The sequence below is a fragment of the Scomber scombrus genome, chromosome 15, assembly GCF_963691925.1.
Source record: "Scomber scombrus chromosome 15, fScoSco1.1, whole genome shotgun sequence".
NCBI lineage: Eukaryota > Metazoa > Chordata > Actinopteri > Scombriformes > Scombridae > Scomber > Scomber scombrus.
In genome coordinates, this window is record NC_084984.1 from 9,726,941 (window position 1) to 9,744,492 (window position 17,552).

Below are 17,552 nucleotides of genomic sequence, written 5' to 3' on the forward strand. Positions count from 1 at the left end.
TACAGTCAGACATCTATTTCGTTTCGTCGGCTCCAATGAGCTCAGCCTCCAACTGCAGCTCGAGAGATACCAGCTCCCAGAGTTCCCCACAGACGCCCACCGGCTACGAGATGCCCGTGTTCCCGTCGCCGCTCGGTGACGGTAAGCCCCGCACAACGAAAAGCACCGGAGGATGTTGATATTACTGCTTCGATATTAAAAGTTTGTAAAATGACGGCGTTGCCTACAGACCTGTTTGACTTTGAACGCTGCAAGAGCTCGAGAACCATTTGCATAAACTTGTCTCAGCAGAATGGTTCATTGAAGCTGCAGCCTTTCTCCTCCAGGGTTAGGGTTAATTTCCCACTGTTTAATCATCTAGAGCGAGATATTTAATTGCAAACGTCTCTCCCATGACTGTTATATCATCCTCTCATTACTGTACGTATTTACTGACATAACGTACAGTTTTATGTCAAATATTATGTTGGCCCCATTCATAGTGGAATATAACCATAATGATGGTTTTAAATATTTTACCTACAAATGTTGTCAGCTTTAACATTATAGCAGACCATTTTTCAAAGCACACTGTAAGATTAGTTAGTTTTCTGCCCTACCTACAGCCATTTTCTTCTATTTGGTTTAATACACTACGAAAATCAGCTTGCAGCAAATTGAAACAGTGAAGAATTCATTGCATTTATTGTCACTGACAAATTTTGTCATTTCAAGTACAGATCAGTTTGAAAATTCTCCTTGCCGATGTGTTCAGGGACCCCCCGACTTCCAAGAGTATACTGCTGATGTACTATGTTTTTAAGAGCTAAGTTGTTGGAAAATAAACAGAAGAAAAACAAAAGTGTAAGTTGAAAGGATAATGTGAAATTTGGATATAAATACGTAGTTTTTTTAAAGCTTAGTAATGAAGCTTTGAAGTAACAGCTGGGCACTGTGGTTTTTAGCTCAAACAGGAGTAAATAGTATATTTATTGGGGACTATTTTCAGCGGCTGAATAATATACATTTTGTTCTCTAGTGGCTATTTAGTGCAGCAGGATGGTGTCCATGGGATTTACTCAAAATAAGTTCTTGTGTTCGTGGTGTGTTAATAATCTTTTTTCGACAACATGGAAGCTCTATTGGCACAGACGAACAAGCTTTATCAGGCTTTGGCCAGTACTTGTCACTAGACTTACGTTTGGGCAGCCAACTGTCAGATGTTGGATCTTTGGTTGCAACACAGGTAGGAATTCAATTTAAAACAGTTGATAAAGGAAATGGTAGGCAGTTATGTGTATGCAATTTGAGATTAAAGGGCTAAAACATGCAAAAAAGCATCATTATGATCCTTTAAAAACTTACAATGCGGAAGGAACAGACTAATCACCCACCTCCACCATTCAAGGGACACAATAAGTGTCCTCGGAGGCAGAGAATGCTTTCAAGGATGATTGAGGATCAATAAAGGCCCCTCCCTTACACCCTCCAACCTACTTTCACTCCCCTCTTCCATCTTTCATTGTATATTTGACCATTCAGAGTCCTCCCTTCCCCCCGAGGTTGACCTCTTCGATTGATAGAACTGTCTGAAATTGGGTACATTTGTGATGCAAGGCTGTCGTTAGTGTTGTTAATGATATGAATGTTTGTCACTCAGCCTGAGCCAACAGATTGATGGATGACGGCAATGTCAACTCCTCCGTGTTCATTAGAATCTGACTTTTCTAGCTGTTAAAAGGGACACAAAGTCATCCTCAGATGCATTCAAGGACAAGGCTTGAGGAAAACAATTATTAAAATGTCCTGGTTGTGTTGCTCCTGCTCCAGTCTTTTCCTCTTTTGCTGAGGGGAGTGGGTATTTACGGATCCCATTAAGGCTAACCGGGAAGAAGGTTTGGCTGTCGCTGCTGCAATTAGCCGAGGACTGGCTTTATGCTTTTAGATTGGTTTGGGGTAATCATTTCTCTCAAAGGGATTCTCATTTTCTTTCCTGTTTAGCTGGTTATATATGTACATGATTCTGCATCACTGGGAGTCCTACACCTAAGCGAGAACCTACTGTGTGAGTGTGTGTGTGTGTGTGTGTGCCTAAATGTATGTGTGTACTGTTCAGTTTGTGTAACCCTCTTCTTCGTCCCTGGTTCAGATTCTATACGGATCCCCTATGGTACCAAGCTTTCCCTGTACATGTCTAAGGATGCCGAAGGTACTGCAGGATTCTCCCGCAACTCGTCCTCATAACGCTGCCCCACTAACATGCACGTGCTCCCAGAGTGTATCACCCTGTCTGCTCCAAGGCGGCATGTTGACTTGAACGTTGGTTGAATGTTAAGTGAACATTATGTCTTCCCCATCCCCCTTCTGCCTTAACTAATTAAAGCATTAGCATGAGGAGAGAATGAGAGGAAGGAAAAAAAGGTGATACACAGAGTATAAGAGCGAGGCAGAGGAGATAGTGTCGATCAAGACCGAGAGTTTCGAAATTACAGGGGAAAGGGACGCAGGAAAGGTATGCATGAGTGCGAGAGGAAAGGGAGGGGTTGTGTACAAAGAAAAAGGTTGGGAGAGAAGGAAGGAGAACAGGGAAAGAGGGAAGGAGAAGACACGTCTGCCGCAGCATGATTTACAGATTGCACTGTCGCCATGGAGACTTTTGTCAGCCCTCTCTTCGATCCAAAGTGGTGGTCCAAACAGTGGTGCCACAATCTGAGGGTGAAGGGAAGGGAGGGGAGGGGGTTGGTACGGACAACGGGGGGGGGGGGGGGGGGGGGGCTGAAGAAGGGGTGCTGACAAAAATCCCATCCTCTAACTGCCTATGTGCCTGCCGTATCTGCTCCTTGGGGAGGGTTTCATCTGATGTAATCGCATCAGTAATGTGAACAAGATGCTGTTACTGATGTGGCTGCCAGCCGCCACCCACCTCCACTGGCTTAAACACACACTAAAGACCTGCAGCAAAACACCTCTGGAGAATTTGATTTCCAATTAGTGCTAAAAGCTCACCTAATATTTATATTTTCATTTGCCAGTGCAACAGAGTGTGACACTTCCCCTGGTCCAGAAACGCATGTGGAATATATTGATCTATGTGATTGTATATTCCTAATAACTGCATGCTTTTCCACATTTGGTTTGCCATTTTTGCTGTATGACAGCGCAGGTACAGGAGACAGGATCTGTAACAACACTAACATAGTGTACCTGTCAAACATCAGCAGTGACCCTCTATTTTTCTCCGTGGCTCTTACTTCACCTCTCACCCTCTGACATTTTAGATGAGACGCTCCTCTTTGTGCAGTGTATCCTCCACATTGATTCAGTCTCATCCATGTCACAACCAGCCTGCCTCGCAGGAGCAGTGTGGCTGCCTGAGCTGCAATACTGCTCCCTGATGGCGTAATCATGCACTGCAGGTTGGCACACTGCAGCTTTGTGGGCAGATTGTGACATTTCAAAAACTCCAAACATCCATTTAATGTATCCCAGACAGACTTTAAGCATTTATATCATCTGCTGAATAAAAGATAAAGTGACTACAACTGAACAGATATATTACATTAACTCGTTGTAGTAGGGATGATTCGTTTTAATATCACGTCAGTGAATAAGATTCACTTTAGTATCTTCATTTGAATATGGAGGTCTGTTTCTGTTGTATCGGCCCGTCAACCTCCAGACTCTTTAATTTATAGGCTAATATGAGTGCGTGTGAATGAGAGAGAGGGATTTTATATGTGGTCACAAAAAAAGGTTTAGTGCATAAACTACTTTTCACATGTACTTTACATTAAAGTTACTATTTACCAATTTCTTACGTTCAAGGCAGCCACTAGTTATCATTCATTTTAATGTTTTATTCAAATTTACTTGCAGAACTTGCTTGCTTGAGTCTGAATATGCATCGCAATAAACATTTTGTCGCCTTGTTTGTTATGTGAATTGTGAAGTTTTTCTCAACTGGTGCATTCAAGGACTGTTGTTTAAAACACATTTACACTATTTTTGCTTGCTGCCTGTGTTGTGAGTGTGATTTTCTAACAATACAGCAGCATATGACAGCAATGCTTCAATCAGCCAAATATTAGAGAGCCTTTGAATGCACCAGCGAGATGGTTTTAAAGGAATGGATTGACATACTGGAAAATAAGCTTATTACACAAGTAACATAAGAAACCACTCTCATGTCTGCATGGTAAATATCTAATCAGACTCAAAGCACTTCAGGAAACAGTCATTACATTTAGTCATTAAATGTAGATTGGTGTACATGGACACCAATTTTCCAATTTTTTTGTGACACTCAGCACAACTTTCAAACTAATATATTTGAATAGGAAGTATATTTAATGCCTGCACCACATTAGAGTGACAGACGCCATCTATGTTGTCAATGGAAAATTTGTGTCCTTGTACACGAAACTGTAGATTACATTAGATAGATTGTCATTTTTACTCTTTGCTTTTTGTAAAAAGTTAAACAAATAAGATATAAAATGATCATTAGTTTGCTTTATTGGTGCTGGTAGGCAGATTTTGTTACCTTTAGCTTAGACTGAGTCAGGTTAGCTGTTTCCCACTGCTTCCAGTTCAAGCTAAGTTAACCGGCTACTGGCTTTACTTCACAGACATGAGAGTAGTATTAATCTTCTCATCTAACTCTCTGCAGGAGCGAGAATAAGCGTATTTCCCAAAAAATGTCGAACTACTACTCTAAAAATGGTCTTGCAACTGCATTACCAGGCAACAGTAATGTAATTCTGAGAGAAAATTGAATAAACTGACAGCAACAAAATGTTCAGTGGCTGCATGGAAAGTCTGAAAAGATATAGTATGCTCTATATCCTGCTGAATTTTGTGGCTAAAACATGCAAAAACACAATAATTATTATGGCGTCTCATACATTTCTCATTAACTGCCACACATTCTTCCCCCTTTATATCTTTCCTGACATTTTGTTCCCATCTTTGCTTTTTTTTTTAATCTTGTTTCATGTCTTCTCTTGTCATGTCCTGACTTTACCTCCCTTGCTCTCCTTATCCCACCCCTCTATCCCTCTTTGCAGGTGAATTAGCATGTAAACACATCTTCAAGATCCCTCTGTGTAACTTGGTGGGCCGCAGCATTGAAAGACCCCTCAAGTCCCCTCTGGTCAACAAGGTGTTGACGACGCCGGCCCCATCCATGGTGCCCCCAACTCCCCTTATCTCCGCCACACACTCGCTTTCCCTTTCCCGCATGGAGATCAAAGAGATAGCCAGCCGCACACGGAAGGAGCTGCTGGGTAAAAACTTTTAGACACTTTATAACAAAGTTACTTTGTGTTAATGTTATGTAAAAACTGTGTTAAAACAAAATTTGACATTTTCACAATGATGATTATTTACTTTCTTGTGCAGAGTTAAATGAGTAGCAAACAATTATGCAGCTACAGCCATCAACCAGTTGGTTTAGCATAAAGACTGGAAACAGGGGGAAAGAGCTAGCCTGGCTCTGTCTAAAGATAATAAAAATCCACCTGACAACACCACTACAACTCTTTAAGTCTGTGTTAAACCACAGGGAGTTAATTCTGTATTTTTACAGATTAGAAGTGTTTCCCCCTTTTCCCAGCTGCTGGCAGTAGACTTATGACTGCGCTATCAATCCTCTAACCTATCTATCTGCAAGAAAATGAAAAAGTGTATCCCAAAATACTGAATTATTCCTCCAACTCCATTTTCTGTCACCTCATACCAACAAAAGGCTTGACAGAGGAGCCAAGTGGGAAATCAGACAGTGGGACAGTCAAACAGAGGAAGATAAGCAAGAAGAACACTGAGGAAGAGCCCAAAGCACGAGCACTAACATCAACAAACAGTGACAGGTGACAGATTCAACAGTAGCATTGTATATTCAACCGCCACTCAAAATACTGTCATTTAAGATTGATTCATATGTGTCTGTGCACAGCAGGTTAGCCTCAGAGTCCATTGAAGCAGACCTGGACGTTCATTGTTCGTCAAGTTCAGAGGCCGAGCCAGAGAAGGTGGTGTTGCGAGCCGAGAGTCCGCCTCTCGCCAGCGCATTCGCCCTCTCCACATCCTTCGAAGAGGATGTCCTGGACCTAAAGTGAAGACAATCCCCTCGTGCACTTCTTTGCCCAACCACTCCTGTGCTGTCACCATGATTTGATTGTTTCGGTTGGTTTGCTTTTAAGTTGTTGTTTGTTGTGTTGGGTTTTTTTGTTTTGTTTATATCCCTTATCTTTGGTCTCCCCATTCATCAGACAAGATGGGTGCAGTGAGAGTTAGAGGATGTGTCTGTGCGTGTTTGTTTCGTGAGCTGTCCCTCGGCCACCGTGTGTTTGGGTCTTTGTGTTGCCCTGCAGCAAATAACCCAAAGAGGCAATGAGATTGCGTAAGATGCCGTGGTTTATTCAGAGTTCTGTAACAGCCTTGAGATAGCGTTAATGGTTTGATCCCAAACCACAAACTGAATGTAAATCTGCGCACCGAGGCACGTCAAAAATCTCTGCATTCACCATGCCCTCTGAAGTTGCTAGAGCTTAATATGTGTTGTATATTATGTGATTATTTCCAACCCACTTTCAAATGTTGTATAATATGCATATGTAAGTGTACATCTGTTTATACACAAAGATGCAGACACAGTCATGCCTGTGATGCATATTTATAGATATATTATAAAAGTCCATTTTATTCCCACATTTAGTAAAAGTATGATGTTTTATGCTCTCTGCATATATTAGTCCTTATTATTCTCCTTATTCACAGTACACAGGTAGACAGGGCTGGAGGCAAAGTCTCCCACAAGTGCCATTTCCCAGCATCCCCCACTGAACTACACCTCTTAACAGCCACCGTATTCTGGTGTCTGGCAGTAGCAGCCATGATTGTAGTCCATGGTGACCCACACCTCTATTCAGTTAGGATAATTTGACCTGACTGAAGCTAATCTCTCAAAGCCACACACACTCAACATTTCGCCCCATAAGAATGAGCCGACCTTAAATCTGCATGACCTGCCTTTGCTACAAGTGTTGTGTCTTCTGCATCAAAAGGCTTCTTTGGAAACCATGAGGTCTGCAACATCATACCAGAACATTACAGCATAAAGCAAACCACGATGTGAGACGAGAGAGGTAGTATGGGGGTTAAAAGGATAATGAGCCTGTTTTACTGACTGTCATGTTTGATGGCACGAGGTACAATGGTGCTTCTCTACAGCTTTAGGTGAAAGGTACAGCAAGGGTATTGATATAGAAAAACTACAAGTAAAGGATAAAACTACAAGTTTTAGACAAAACATACATTTAAAATACAGTATTTAATCATAAACTGAAATAATAGTAAAGCATAATTTTATCAAAATAAACACAAACTATCAAAAATTATAAATGAGCTAAAACTATCTTGACTAAAAAATACTAAAATATAAATGTAAAATATGTTTAGTTTTTGTCTTTTTCATTATGTGAAAGGTACAAAAAAGTGGTGCATCTTGAAGGAATCTTGTTGAAATTTTTAAAAACCATTTGTTTGTATTAATTTATTGTTTATATTGTATAGTACCAATTCCAAATAGATACAGAATGATTTTAATTTAGATCAACATACAAACTAAAAAATAAAAATAACCTTTGTCCAGTAAAAACCTGATTAACAGCTGAGTAACATGGAACACGGTTGAAATTATGAATTTTTGGCCAATTCACAGCACACTAATTAACACTGGACACCCCTCTAATGTCCAGTTATCCCCCACTATGTTTACAAATACACACCCCGAAAACCAACAAACCTGCTTATATTTTCATTCACTGATCAGTTATCATATCCTTTATTAAACCTACAGGTTTCTAGTCAGATCCTGGTGGCATTAATTCGCAGTCATACCAAACTTAATTAGGTTCTTCTTCAATCAAACACTGTCTTGGAAAGAAACTTTTATAGTCCTGTTTTGGGTTTTTTGTAACAGGTTACAATTATATAAAGGTTATAATTATGTAGTTTTGAATCTAATCTTGTTTCAAAGTCTCATATTAAACTGCATTTTGTGCAAATATACACTTTTAAAACTACAAAAGGCATGTTGTCTGGCTACTTTAGAGGCATTCCCTCTTTTGGGCAATCAGCACTGCAGAGCAGGTGTAAAAAAATTGCTGCAATCAGTTAACTGGCAGCATAAAAAGCCTGCAGTATTCTGAATCTTGAACAATCAGCTGTAGCCTAGAGGCCACAGACAAACAAATTTAGACAGGCTCTCAGTGACATATTGAAGTAATCACCTTGAAACCAATTATATCAGCTTACATTTTTAAAGTTTAATTAGTCTTACCAGTCAGTGTGAAGGCCAACTCTAACATGAAACAGGGAAAATGTTCTGAGTAATGAACACTAGACAGTTTGTAAAAACAAAAAGGAGAAAGCTTTAATGATCCACAGGCAAGTGGTGCAACAGACTGGTAGCAGTGGTTCTGACTATGCTAATATGGGTATGAGAGCGCCTCTGTGTGGTGGTTTCACAACACAGCAGCCTTCAGATCTTGCATGAGACGCCTCCTACTTTTCCCTCATACCTCTCTCCGCTGTTCTGTCCTGCCTGTCTCAGTGTGAACCCCTCCAACACTATAACACAACTCAGAAAACTAAAAAGGGAGGAAGAAGAGTGGGGTGGGGGGATTTTTACAAAGGTACTCTACTTTAGTGTTTATTACTCTGATTGAGTGTGGGTGACTGGGAGATGCCCGGCAGTTACAGTTTGTAACGCTGCTTCTTCCAATTATGTTGTTCCTATTTCTCCAGTGTCGAGTACTCTTTGTTTCTACCTCCCCTTGGCATTTTCACGTTTTTTTTTTTCTTTTTTGTTTGTTTTGTTTTGTTTTGTTTTTGTTTGGGGTTTTTTGTATCTGAATTAATATTTACTGTTTAGACTGTTGCTGAACCTCTCTGTGATATCAAAATGAAAGAAAATGAACAAAAAAAACACCAAGTGTCTTAAAATATTGTATCGCCATCGTTTTTAATGCCAAGTACTACTTGTAAATGTTTGTGTATCAAATGTGGCCTCAAATGAAACTGAACTATATTAATATTATTATTATTATTATTAATATTATTATTATTTGAGCAATTATTTTAAACAAGTGCTGTAGACCACTGCTGTGAAAGTAGTCGATTCTGTTCATTGATATGTAATAAATATTTATGAAATTTGAACTCTAAACTTGTTTTTTATTTACTAATGTTCTATATTACAATGGAAAAGTTTACACTGTCCAAATAATCCCAAGGACTACCAACAGAGTCGTTAATTGAATTTAGAATAATCAGTTTCCCACAGTTCACCAGCAGTCGCAAAATACAGAGGTGAGCAGCTCACACAGGTCCACGTTTTGAATTAATGTTAACGAGCCAAGCACTGTCTGAGATGTATGACAAGGTGTTTGTTGCAACCAGGAACCAATAAAGCAAAAAAAACTGAGGAAATCTTAGTTTAAATAACCCACATCTCACATCTTCGTGGTTATTGGGGGGGGGCTATTTCAGTGTTCAGATGGTCACTTAACTATTGTTTTAAGACAGACTTGGAAAACTGTGGACCCCATTCATTAACTTGTGACTCTAATGAATATAAAGACTGACAAGAGGACTAACAAATCACATGTATCCTCAAGTGTAAACAAACCTACAGAAGTTGAATATTGAACTCCCCAGCATTCAGTCAGAACCAAAGAAGCATTTTGATGAAAGGCAAAATATTGAAAATAAAGAATCCAACAACTCTAGTTGCTCTTTATTCAGCACTTTTGGATAAATTCCAAACGTGATTTTGCTTCATACTCTGAGACCATGGATCTTCTCCTTTTTCATTCAGCTGTAACCCTAACCCTAACCCTCTAGGGGTTACCACAGCAGATAATCCGTTTCCAACTGTGCATCTTCCTCTTGCGCACCAAGCACTGGCATGTCTTCCCTCACTATATCCGTAAACCTCCCCTTTGGCATCTCCCTATTGCCTTGCAGCTCCATTCTCAGCATCCCTCTTCCAATATAACCAACATCTCTCCTCCACACATGTCCATCTTAATCTCACCTCTCTTGCTTTGTCTCCAAACCTTCCAACCTGAGTTGTCCGTCTACTTCATAATTCTGTCCATCTTTGTCACTCCCAATGAAAATCTTGGCATAGTCAACTCTGCCACCTCCAGATCTACTTCCGGTCTTTCCGTCAGTGTCACCGCCTCCATACCATACAACATAGCTGGTTTCACTATCCATTTGTAAACCCTCCCTTTCAGTCTTGCTGGTACCCTTTTGTCACAGACCTTCCGCTCTCCAGGCTCTCCTTAACCTGTTACCTACTCTCACTACGGATTACAATGTCATCCACAAACGTCGTAGTCTGTGGAGACTCATGCCTGATCTCGTCCATCAACCTGCCCATCACTATTGCAAACAAAAAAGGGCTCAGAGCCGATCATCGATGTAATCCACCTCCACCCTGAACCCATCCATCAGTCCAACCGCACTCCTCACTGCTGTTGTACTGTCCTGCACCACTCTTTCATACTCCTCTGCCACTCCCAACGTCCTCATACAATACCATACCTCCTCTCATGGCATCCTGTCATATGCTCCACAAGGACACAATGGAACACCTTCTGACCTTTCCTATACTTCTCCATCAACATTCTCAAAACAAACATTGTATCTGAAGTGCTTTTTCCTGGCATGAAACCATACTGCTGCTGAGAGTTTTTTGGAACCTCTAATTCATGGTATCCTACAGACCGGCATGGATAAGACATAAACCCTACTTGATCTCAGTGCATGGTTACATATGAAGTTATAGGCCAAACAGCCAGTTGGACTACTGAATTTTACCCTGAGAGTGCACCTTATCCTAGAAAGAAGGACCAGTGCACGACCGATACACCGCGCTTTCACTGTCAATCAACTATGGCTATCTGAGCACTTGTATCCAGTTGAGTTGCTTCAAAAGCGGTACAAACACCTACCTGACTTACCTCTTCTGCCAGTGCACAGAGTACAGCCTCAAATGCTCATTGGATCCAACATGGTGCACCTACTGGTCCCCTTACAGCCGGTGAGACTTAGTTGGACATTGCAGGGCCCCTCAAGTCTCATGGAGAGCCCAAGGCACAAACAGCAATGTCTCTTCACTAAGTCTACTACCCCAGAAGCTGAGCTATGTTACAATGTTGAGAAGTTCCGACGGATTGATGTATTATCTCACTAAAAGCTAGTGACAAAATCTAAACATGATCAGCAAGCCCTGGAGCTCCTAGTCTTAGCCACTACCAAAATCAATGTGACTGGAATGACATTATGTGACCCTTATCCTTCACAAAACTAACTCCCAGGATCTGCAGGAGGCAGTTATACCGTACCACTTGTTGGCTGTGAAAAGAGACTCCTCAAGGACACAAGGCTGGCAGAAGTCTACCGCATAGAGATGCAGAAAGTGGAACGGAATTAGTATGTGGCCAAAGTACCACCTAGGGATGTCAAGAACTCAAAGGATTCCTGGTATTTGCATCATTATGGAGTGTCACACAACAGTGAGGTCAGGATTTGCCATAACTGTTCATTTACAAGGGGCAGTCACTGAATAGTCAGTTGGTCCCAGGGCCCACTCTCTGTCCTTCGCTTCTCTGGGTGCTCCTTAGATTCCACCAGTCACCAGTGGCTGTCAGTGGTGATATCAAAGCCATGTTCTACCAGGTGAGGCTTTTTCCTGCTAACAGGCCAATGCACAGCTTCACTTGAAGGCATTTGGTGAGGAAAGAATAACTAATTATGTATGGCAGATGTTGCCCTTTGGCACAACTGCCTACATACTGCAACAACATGTGCAAGACAACGACAGGCAATGAAGACATCTTGGAGTCCATGATCCGTTTTTTCCTTCCAGGTTACCTACTTCCATACAATATCTATGCCAAGGTTTCTAAACCTTGGCATAGGTATTGTAAATCTTTGGAAGATTGGGCATGGTTTGGATGACCCTATTCAGCAGCAGGACCTATGGAAAGATGGCAATCATGGGACGTTGAGCTATGTGACCTAAACAAAGTGAAGATTCCTTGGTGCCACAATCCATCATGTGGCAACTCTGCTGCAATTACAAGGGACCTCCACGTATTCATGTGTCAAAGAGAGCTTATGGGGTAGTTGCATACTTGCAGTCTGTTGGCGAACAAGAGCATTGCCATACAACCTTTTCATGGCAAGATCTAATGTGTCACTTAAAAAACAGCTCTCCATGTCCCATCTCCAACTGAATGTTGTACTGATTATAGTATTTGTTGGTACTTAGATAGCAGAAATCCAGGAAACTTACTGGTTCAGCTGACCAGAGGTATGTGAACACTGCAAACAACCCAGCAGACAGTGTTAGCAGAGGGTAGACTCTGATGGATCTAGTGCAGTAGAATATCCTTTCATAAGGAACTTACAATGTAAGTGATGGGAGACAAAATCCACAAGCCTAGTTTTGGGCAAATGTATTTAAAAGTTTATCTGAAGCTTAAATGACGCTTCAATTGTCCAGATTAGTCAAATAAAGTGGATATTTATCACCATTGCAGATAAAGTTTTAAATATATTTTTGCACAAAATGATTGTGTGGAAACACTGTGGATTTTGGCCCCTATCACTTACATTGAAAGAGCATTTGAAGGGGATCTTTTCACAGCCAGCATGAACAATAGCAATGAGTACAGTGAAGAACATCTTATTCAGTATTAATTGTGTGATTTAATCTCAGTTTTTTCTTTTATATTTACTCTTCAGTTTTCTTGTTGAGGTACTTCCTTAATCTGATTACTCTCTTTATCAAAGTACCCAGAGGTGAGCCTACACCTACTGAACAATAGGCCATTCTGTCCAACATAAACTTATTTCTTGTGGGGGACTGACCAAGGAAAGAAAATAAAGCTTTTGCAGGGGTAAAATTTTATGTAGTAATACATTTCTCGTCACTCAGCAGTGCTTTGTGATTTTTGTGTGTCAGGCACTCCAGCTCATTCACCCGATGATTTTATCGCATGAGAGAGAGAGAGAGAGAGAGAGAGAGAGAGAGAGAGAGAGAGAGAGAGAGAGAGAGAGAGAGAGAGAGAGAGAAAGAGGAAAAGTGAGGAGTAGGAAGGACTACCCTTTCCTTTTGCCCCATAGCTAAAGGCAGGTTGAGACAACCACACCAATGACGCATACTCAGGATACAGACACACCCCTGTCCCTGGCATATCATTAGCTTTATGTTTCACACAGATTGTATGTATTGTTAATGCTCGCTCATTCAGAGCTAAGGATTAGGCTTTCTTCAATCCTCCCACACTCTGTGGGTTTGTTATATTTCTTTTGTTTAAAAAGAAAGATCCCATGTTGACAAAATATTCCAGCTCCGTAACTTCAAGTTTAGTCATCACTGGAAATAGGATTACTGGAAGTACATACATCTTGGGGCTACACAAAGTATTATCGTTATTGTTACTGTCAGGAGCCAAAAACAAATTACAAAGGAGTGAGGAATAAGTGTTTTGTATGAGACTGAGCAAAATATGATGTTATAACAAGACAATAAAAATAACTTTTTACTCATAATGCTACAGGTGATTTGAACAGGTTGACACACAGATCACACATACTGCAATCCTGTTCAGTATTTAATGTCTCATGTCTGTTCTGTCAGTAAGTCTATATGGTTCAGCGCCGCCCCCCCACCCCCACCCCCCGCCGGCCCCTCAGGATACAACAGTGAGCACAGCCCAGCCGAAGGTCTTACATAATTGTGGAGGAATGCTGGAGCTTTGCCGTGGACTTCTGGATCATCTCACCCTCACACACACACACACACACACACACACACACACACACACACACACACACACACACACACACACACACACACACACACACACACACACACACACACACACACACACGAAGTGGGGCCCTGTCCCTGCAAAACTAGAACATACTGTTTCTGCATGACCAGGCAAAGTAAACAATGTGATGTCTCTACGAAAAGACAATTAAATGAAAGAATTATTTACTGATGGACAAATCACATTAAAGTTCAGAATATGTGTGAATTGTTTTATTACCTACGAACAAGAATGTATCAGCAGAATTAAAAACATCACTAATAAATTATTATTATAATACTTTTAAAATACACTGATTTAAAATTCACAGCTAACAATTAAATATTAGAGAAAAGCTCTTCTGCATTTTTTTTTTTTTGTTCTTTCTGTCTCAACTGGTTGTTGCAAGACATTTATTTCTTAGTCCAAACTCAGTGTTAGGATTCCTTTCCTCTTTTAAGTACCCTAAAGGATAAGGCTGGAAAATGTCTATATTTTTCTCATTGTCAACAAGTGCAGAGCCAAACCAGCATTGTAATAATCTACCTACAAGTATTGTGTGTGTGTTTGTGTGTGTGTGTGTGCGCGTGCGCGTGTGTGTGTGTGTGTGTGTGTGTGTGTGTGTGTATTTTAAGCCTGATTTATCTTATTCCTCCATGCTGTAGGCCACTGTTGTTGTCTATAGATGCATTTTCAGTCTCTAGATTTTTCAGTACAACATCAAGAGGTTGTAATATGTAGCAAAGTCCTACCTCTTGATTCATTGTTAGTTTGGCTCTGCAAGTGAGTTTTGTTGGAATATAGAAAATCGACCATCATATCCTTTAAAAGGAACTTGAGAGACAGTTTTACTTGCACTGTAGGAGCATAAAGTTGTATTCCACTGATTGCTATAGCAATCTCTGCTGCATAGACCATCAGAACATCATGGGTCATCATGCCAGGATCCACTATGCTTTTGTTGTAACACACAATCCAATGTTAACATAACAGAAGGAAGATCCTCACAAGAAACAGATGAAGCTGTGGAAGATACGACGTCACCTGAATGGTGGTCTGTGTTGTGTATAAACACAGAGGGGCAGGGGATCAACATACAGCGCTGGAAAATAGCCCAAAGTTTCAAACTAAATGTCTACAACAGTCCATCAGTAATCTTCCAGATTATTTAACAAAACCTGGTTAAAAAGAAAAATAAGAGCAAGAACCTTCATTTGCATTTTAAATATTTGTGTACAGTACAAGATGTCAACTTCAAATAACTTTCAACACATTCTCACATTTCAAATTTGTAAATAAAACAAAAATACTGATGAAATCTTACAAACCCAAGCAGTGGTGTGATCACACACCTTATATTGCACTCTCACTGACATCCATTCTGCTTCCCAAGGAGCCCTTTCAGGAGTTGTGTGTTTTCCTCACACAGGTCACACATAGTAACCGCCATCTATTTAGCCCAAACTTATTTAGTCCAACATCTCATATTAAGCATATGCTGCGACTGCTGTTAGGATCTGCAGCGCCATGGAAACACAAGGTATCTGTGCGACAGTGTAGGCCAGCGAGCGGGTTGGCGCTCGCAGGGCAAACAGGTAGGCTACACTGTGAAGCACACGGGCCATGAAGAAGACCAAGAAGTGAAGACGGGCCACAGCCAGTGAAGGTCCAGTAAGGGAGTAGATGGCACCCAGGAACAGGAAAGGGAGGATGTTCTCCATGTCGTTAATATGAGCTCTATGGAAGAGAAAATTAGTTTTAGTCACACATGTGGGCACACATCACTTTTTGCTATGTTGTAATGTCTTGACTCAGCTGGGAGACTTTTGTTCTACACTATAGTGAAGTGATGACACAGTAGTGGAGTTATGAGCTTAGCTGACTGGACAGTGAAAATCCTCGATCCTCGTAATTTCTCAGCAAGGTGACTCATTACTCTATTTCAGTCTGGTCTGGGTAAGACTTTCTTTGTCTCAGATGCATCATAATGTGCTGTACAGCAGCAGACGTCTGTAACTTTCTCTTTCTGGCACAGCTGAATGTCAGGTTAGTAAGTTGATCTGCGCCACATATTTTCCTGCTTCCTCTCCTTCCACCGGATTAATCTTTTTAACAATATTATTCTAGGAAACCTGCCCTGTTAGCATATCTTACAAAAACACACATGAAAAAGATATGACTAGGCTCACAGACTACAAGCATAGAGTAAATGCCAGACCAGATTTTTCAGGAAATTTAGAATTTGTAACTGCCAACGCACAGTTGTTTCCTGTCACATGTTCATGTATATTCCAAGTTTAAACTAGTAGAAAAACATCTGCTTTCCTCACAGCTGTCACGGACAAAATAATGTCACTGAGGAGTTGCAACTGAATTAAATCATTACTGGGAATTATGCATTTTAATGAATGAATAAAGTAGAACTTTTCATTATTTTTATGGTATGGCACATGCAGGTCTGTAAAATGCTAAGTACCAAGCCACATAAGCTTTTACGCAAACTGTGAACATTCAGTACTCATTAAACTTTACTGGTCAGATACTCAGTGACTTAATAATAATTATAATAATAATAATAATAATAATAATAGTAATAGCAATATCCTAATGTAGGAACCATTCTGCAGGAAGTATAGACTAATATAGGATGAATAACAGTGGGTACTATAAAATAAAGAAATGTTTTTTCCTGATTGTAATCTTGTTTTTGCAGATTAAATCTTTGTATACACTAAGCCTACTGCTCGATGCAATTCTGTTAAATATTTTATCCAAAGTCAAAGCATGTCGTGACATTGTGATTTCCAATAAATCAAACTTTCTGCACTCTCACCTCCGGCATCTTTCCACGTATGGATCCTCTCTGTGGTACTGCAAACCTCCGTGTCTCAGCGCGTCTTCGGGGTTGGCAAAAGCCTTTCAGGGTAGAAAAAAGTACATTGTTGGTCAGTGAAAATTGTCCAATGTTGGGGCAAGAGTTGGGCGTCATCGACAGGAGTCGCTTACCTTTTTACGCAGCCTCACTTGTCCCGTTACTATCGCTATAACGTACATTTTGATCACCAGAAGCACGCCGTAGAAAACAAAACAGGAGAAAACCTCGTTTCTTATCACTGCCATCGTTGTTTTAATTATTTAAAAAAAAAGGATTGTGCTGAATTCAAAGAGAGGCTCCGGGATTGGTGTGCGCGTAACGCTGCTGAAAAGTGTAAGTGATCCAGAGGGGAAAGGTATTTGTAGGGTCTGAGACGCCTCCACCCACTCATCCACATCATCATGACAGGCTGGTTCATTCATTATTTTGGGGAAACCCAGATTTGACATGTTAAATACCTTGGAACTCACAAATGCGCTCCCTGAGGCTATATTTTGTAACTTACAATTGAAGTTAAATCATCTCTTTGAATGATGGAAAATTTTACATACCAAGATCTTACAAAAAACAACACCAACAAAAAAAACTTCCAGCTTCCATTTATGAAATGGGGTGTGCGTTTCTGTCACGCTCTAATAATTTAATCAGATTATTGTTTGTCTTGTCTTTTACGTATTGTGGTATGCTCATACTCTGAAAATCATTTCACGTGAGACTGCTGGCATAATATGGGCTGTGGGTTTGGTTGCAAAACAAGGAAAATTTCCACCGCAATTAGGATCCCAGTGAAGATCCCTGTGTTG

The 17,552-nt window shown here is 40.6% G+C and overlaps 2 protein-coding genes across 2 annotated transcripts in view; one reads left to right on the forward strand and one right to left on the reverse strand.

Moving 5' to 3' along the window:
- The window catches only part of garnl3 (GTPase activating Rap/RanGAP domain like 3), a 70,489-nt gene extending 64,394 nt beyond the window's left edge, over positions 1 to 6,095 (forward strand). Inside the window, exons 26-29 of the mRNA XM_062435085.1 lie at positions 6 to 141; positions 5,046 to 5,264; positions 5,726 to 5,814; positions 5,907 to 6,095. Coding sequence (XP_062291069.1) covers positions 6 to 141; positions 5,046 to 5,264; positions 5,726 to 5,814; positions 5,907 to 6,095 — 633 coding nt within the window. The remainder of the gene's footprint in view (positions 1 to 5; positions 142 to 5,045; positions 5,265 to 5,725; positions 5,815 to 5,906) is intronic.
- Positions 6,096 to 15,323: 9,228 nt separating this feature from the next.
- Positions 15,324 to 16,994, reverse strand: ptges (prostaglandin E synthase). Its single transcript, XM_062435067.1, has 3 exons — positions 16,881 to 16,994; positions 16,708 to 16,790; positions 15,324 to 15,611 (listed from the first exon to the last, which is right to left on the reverse strand). The coding sequence occupies exons 1-3, from the start codon at positions 16,992 to 16,994 to the stop codon at positions 15,362 to 15,364; spliced, it is 447 nt and encodes a 148-aa protein (XP_062291051.1). The 3' UTR covers positions 15,324 to 15,361.
- Positions 16,995 to 17,552: the final 558 nt, after the last annotated feature.

Coding starts and splice junctions, on each gene's coding strand:
- ptges (XM_062435067.1), bottom strand. CDS start 16,994: ATGGCAGTGATAAGAAACGAGGTTTTCTCCTGTTTTGTTTTCTACGGC. Junction 16,791..16,880: donor AAGTGAGGCTGCGTAAAAAG/GTAAGCGACTCC, acceptor CTACCCTGAAAG/GCTTTTGCCAACCCCGAAGA. Junction 15,612..16,707: donor TACGTGGAAAGATGCCGGAG/GTGAGAGTGCAG, acceptor TCTCTTCCATAG/AGCTCATATTAACGACATGG.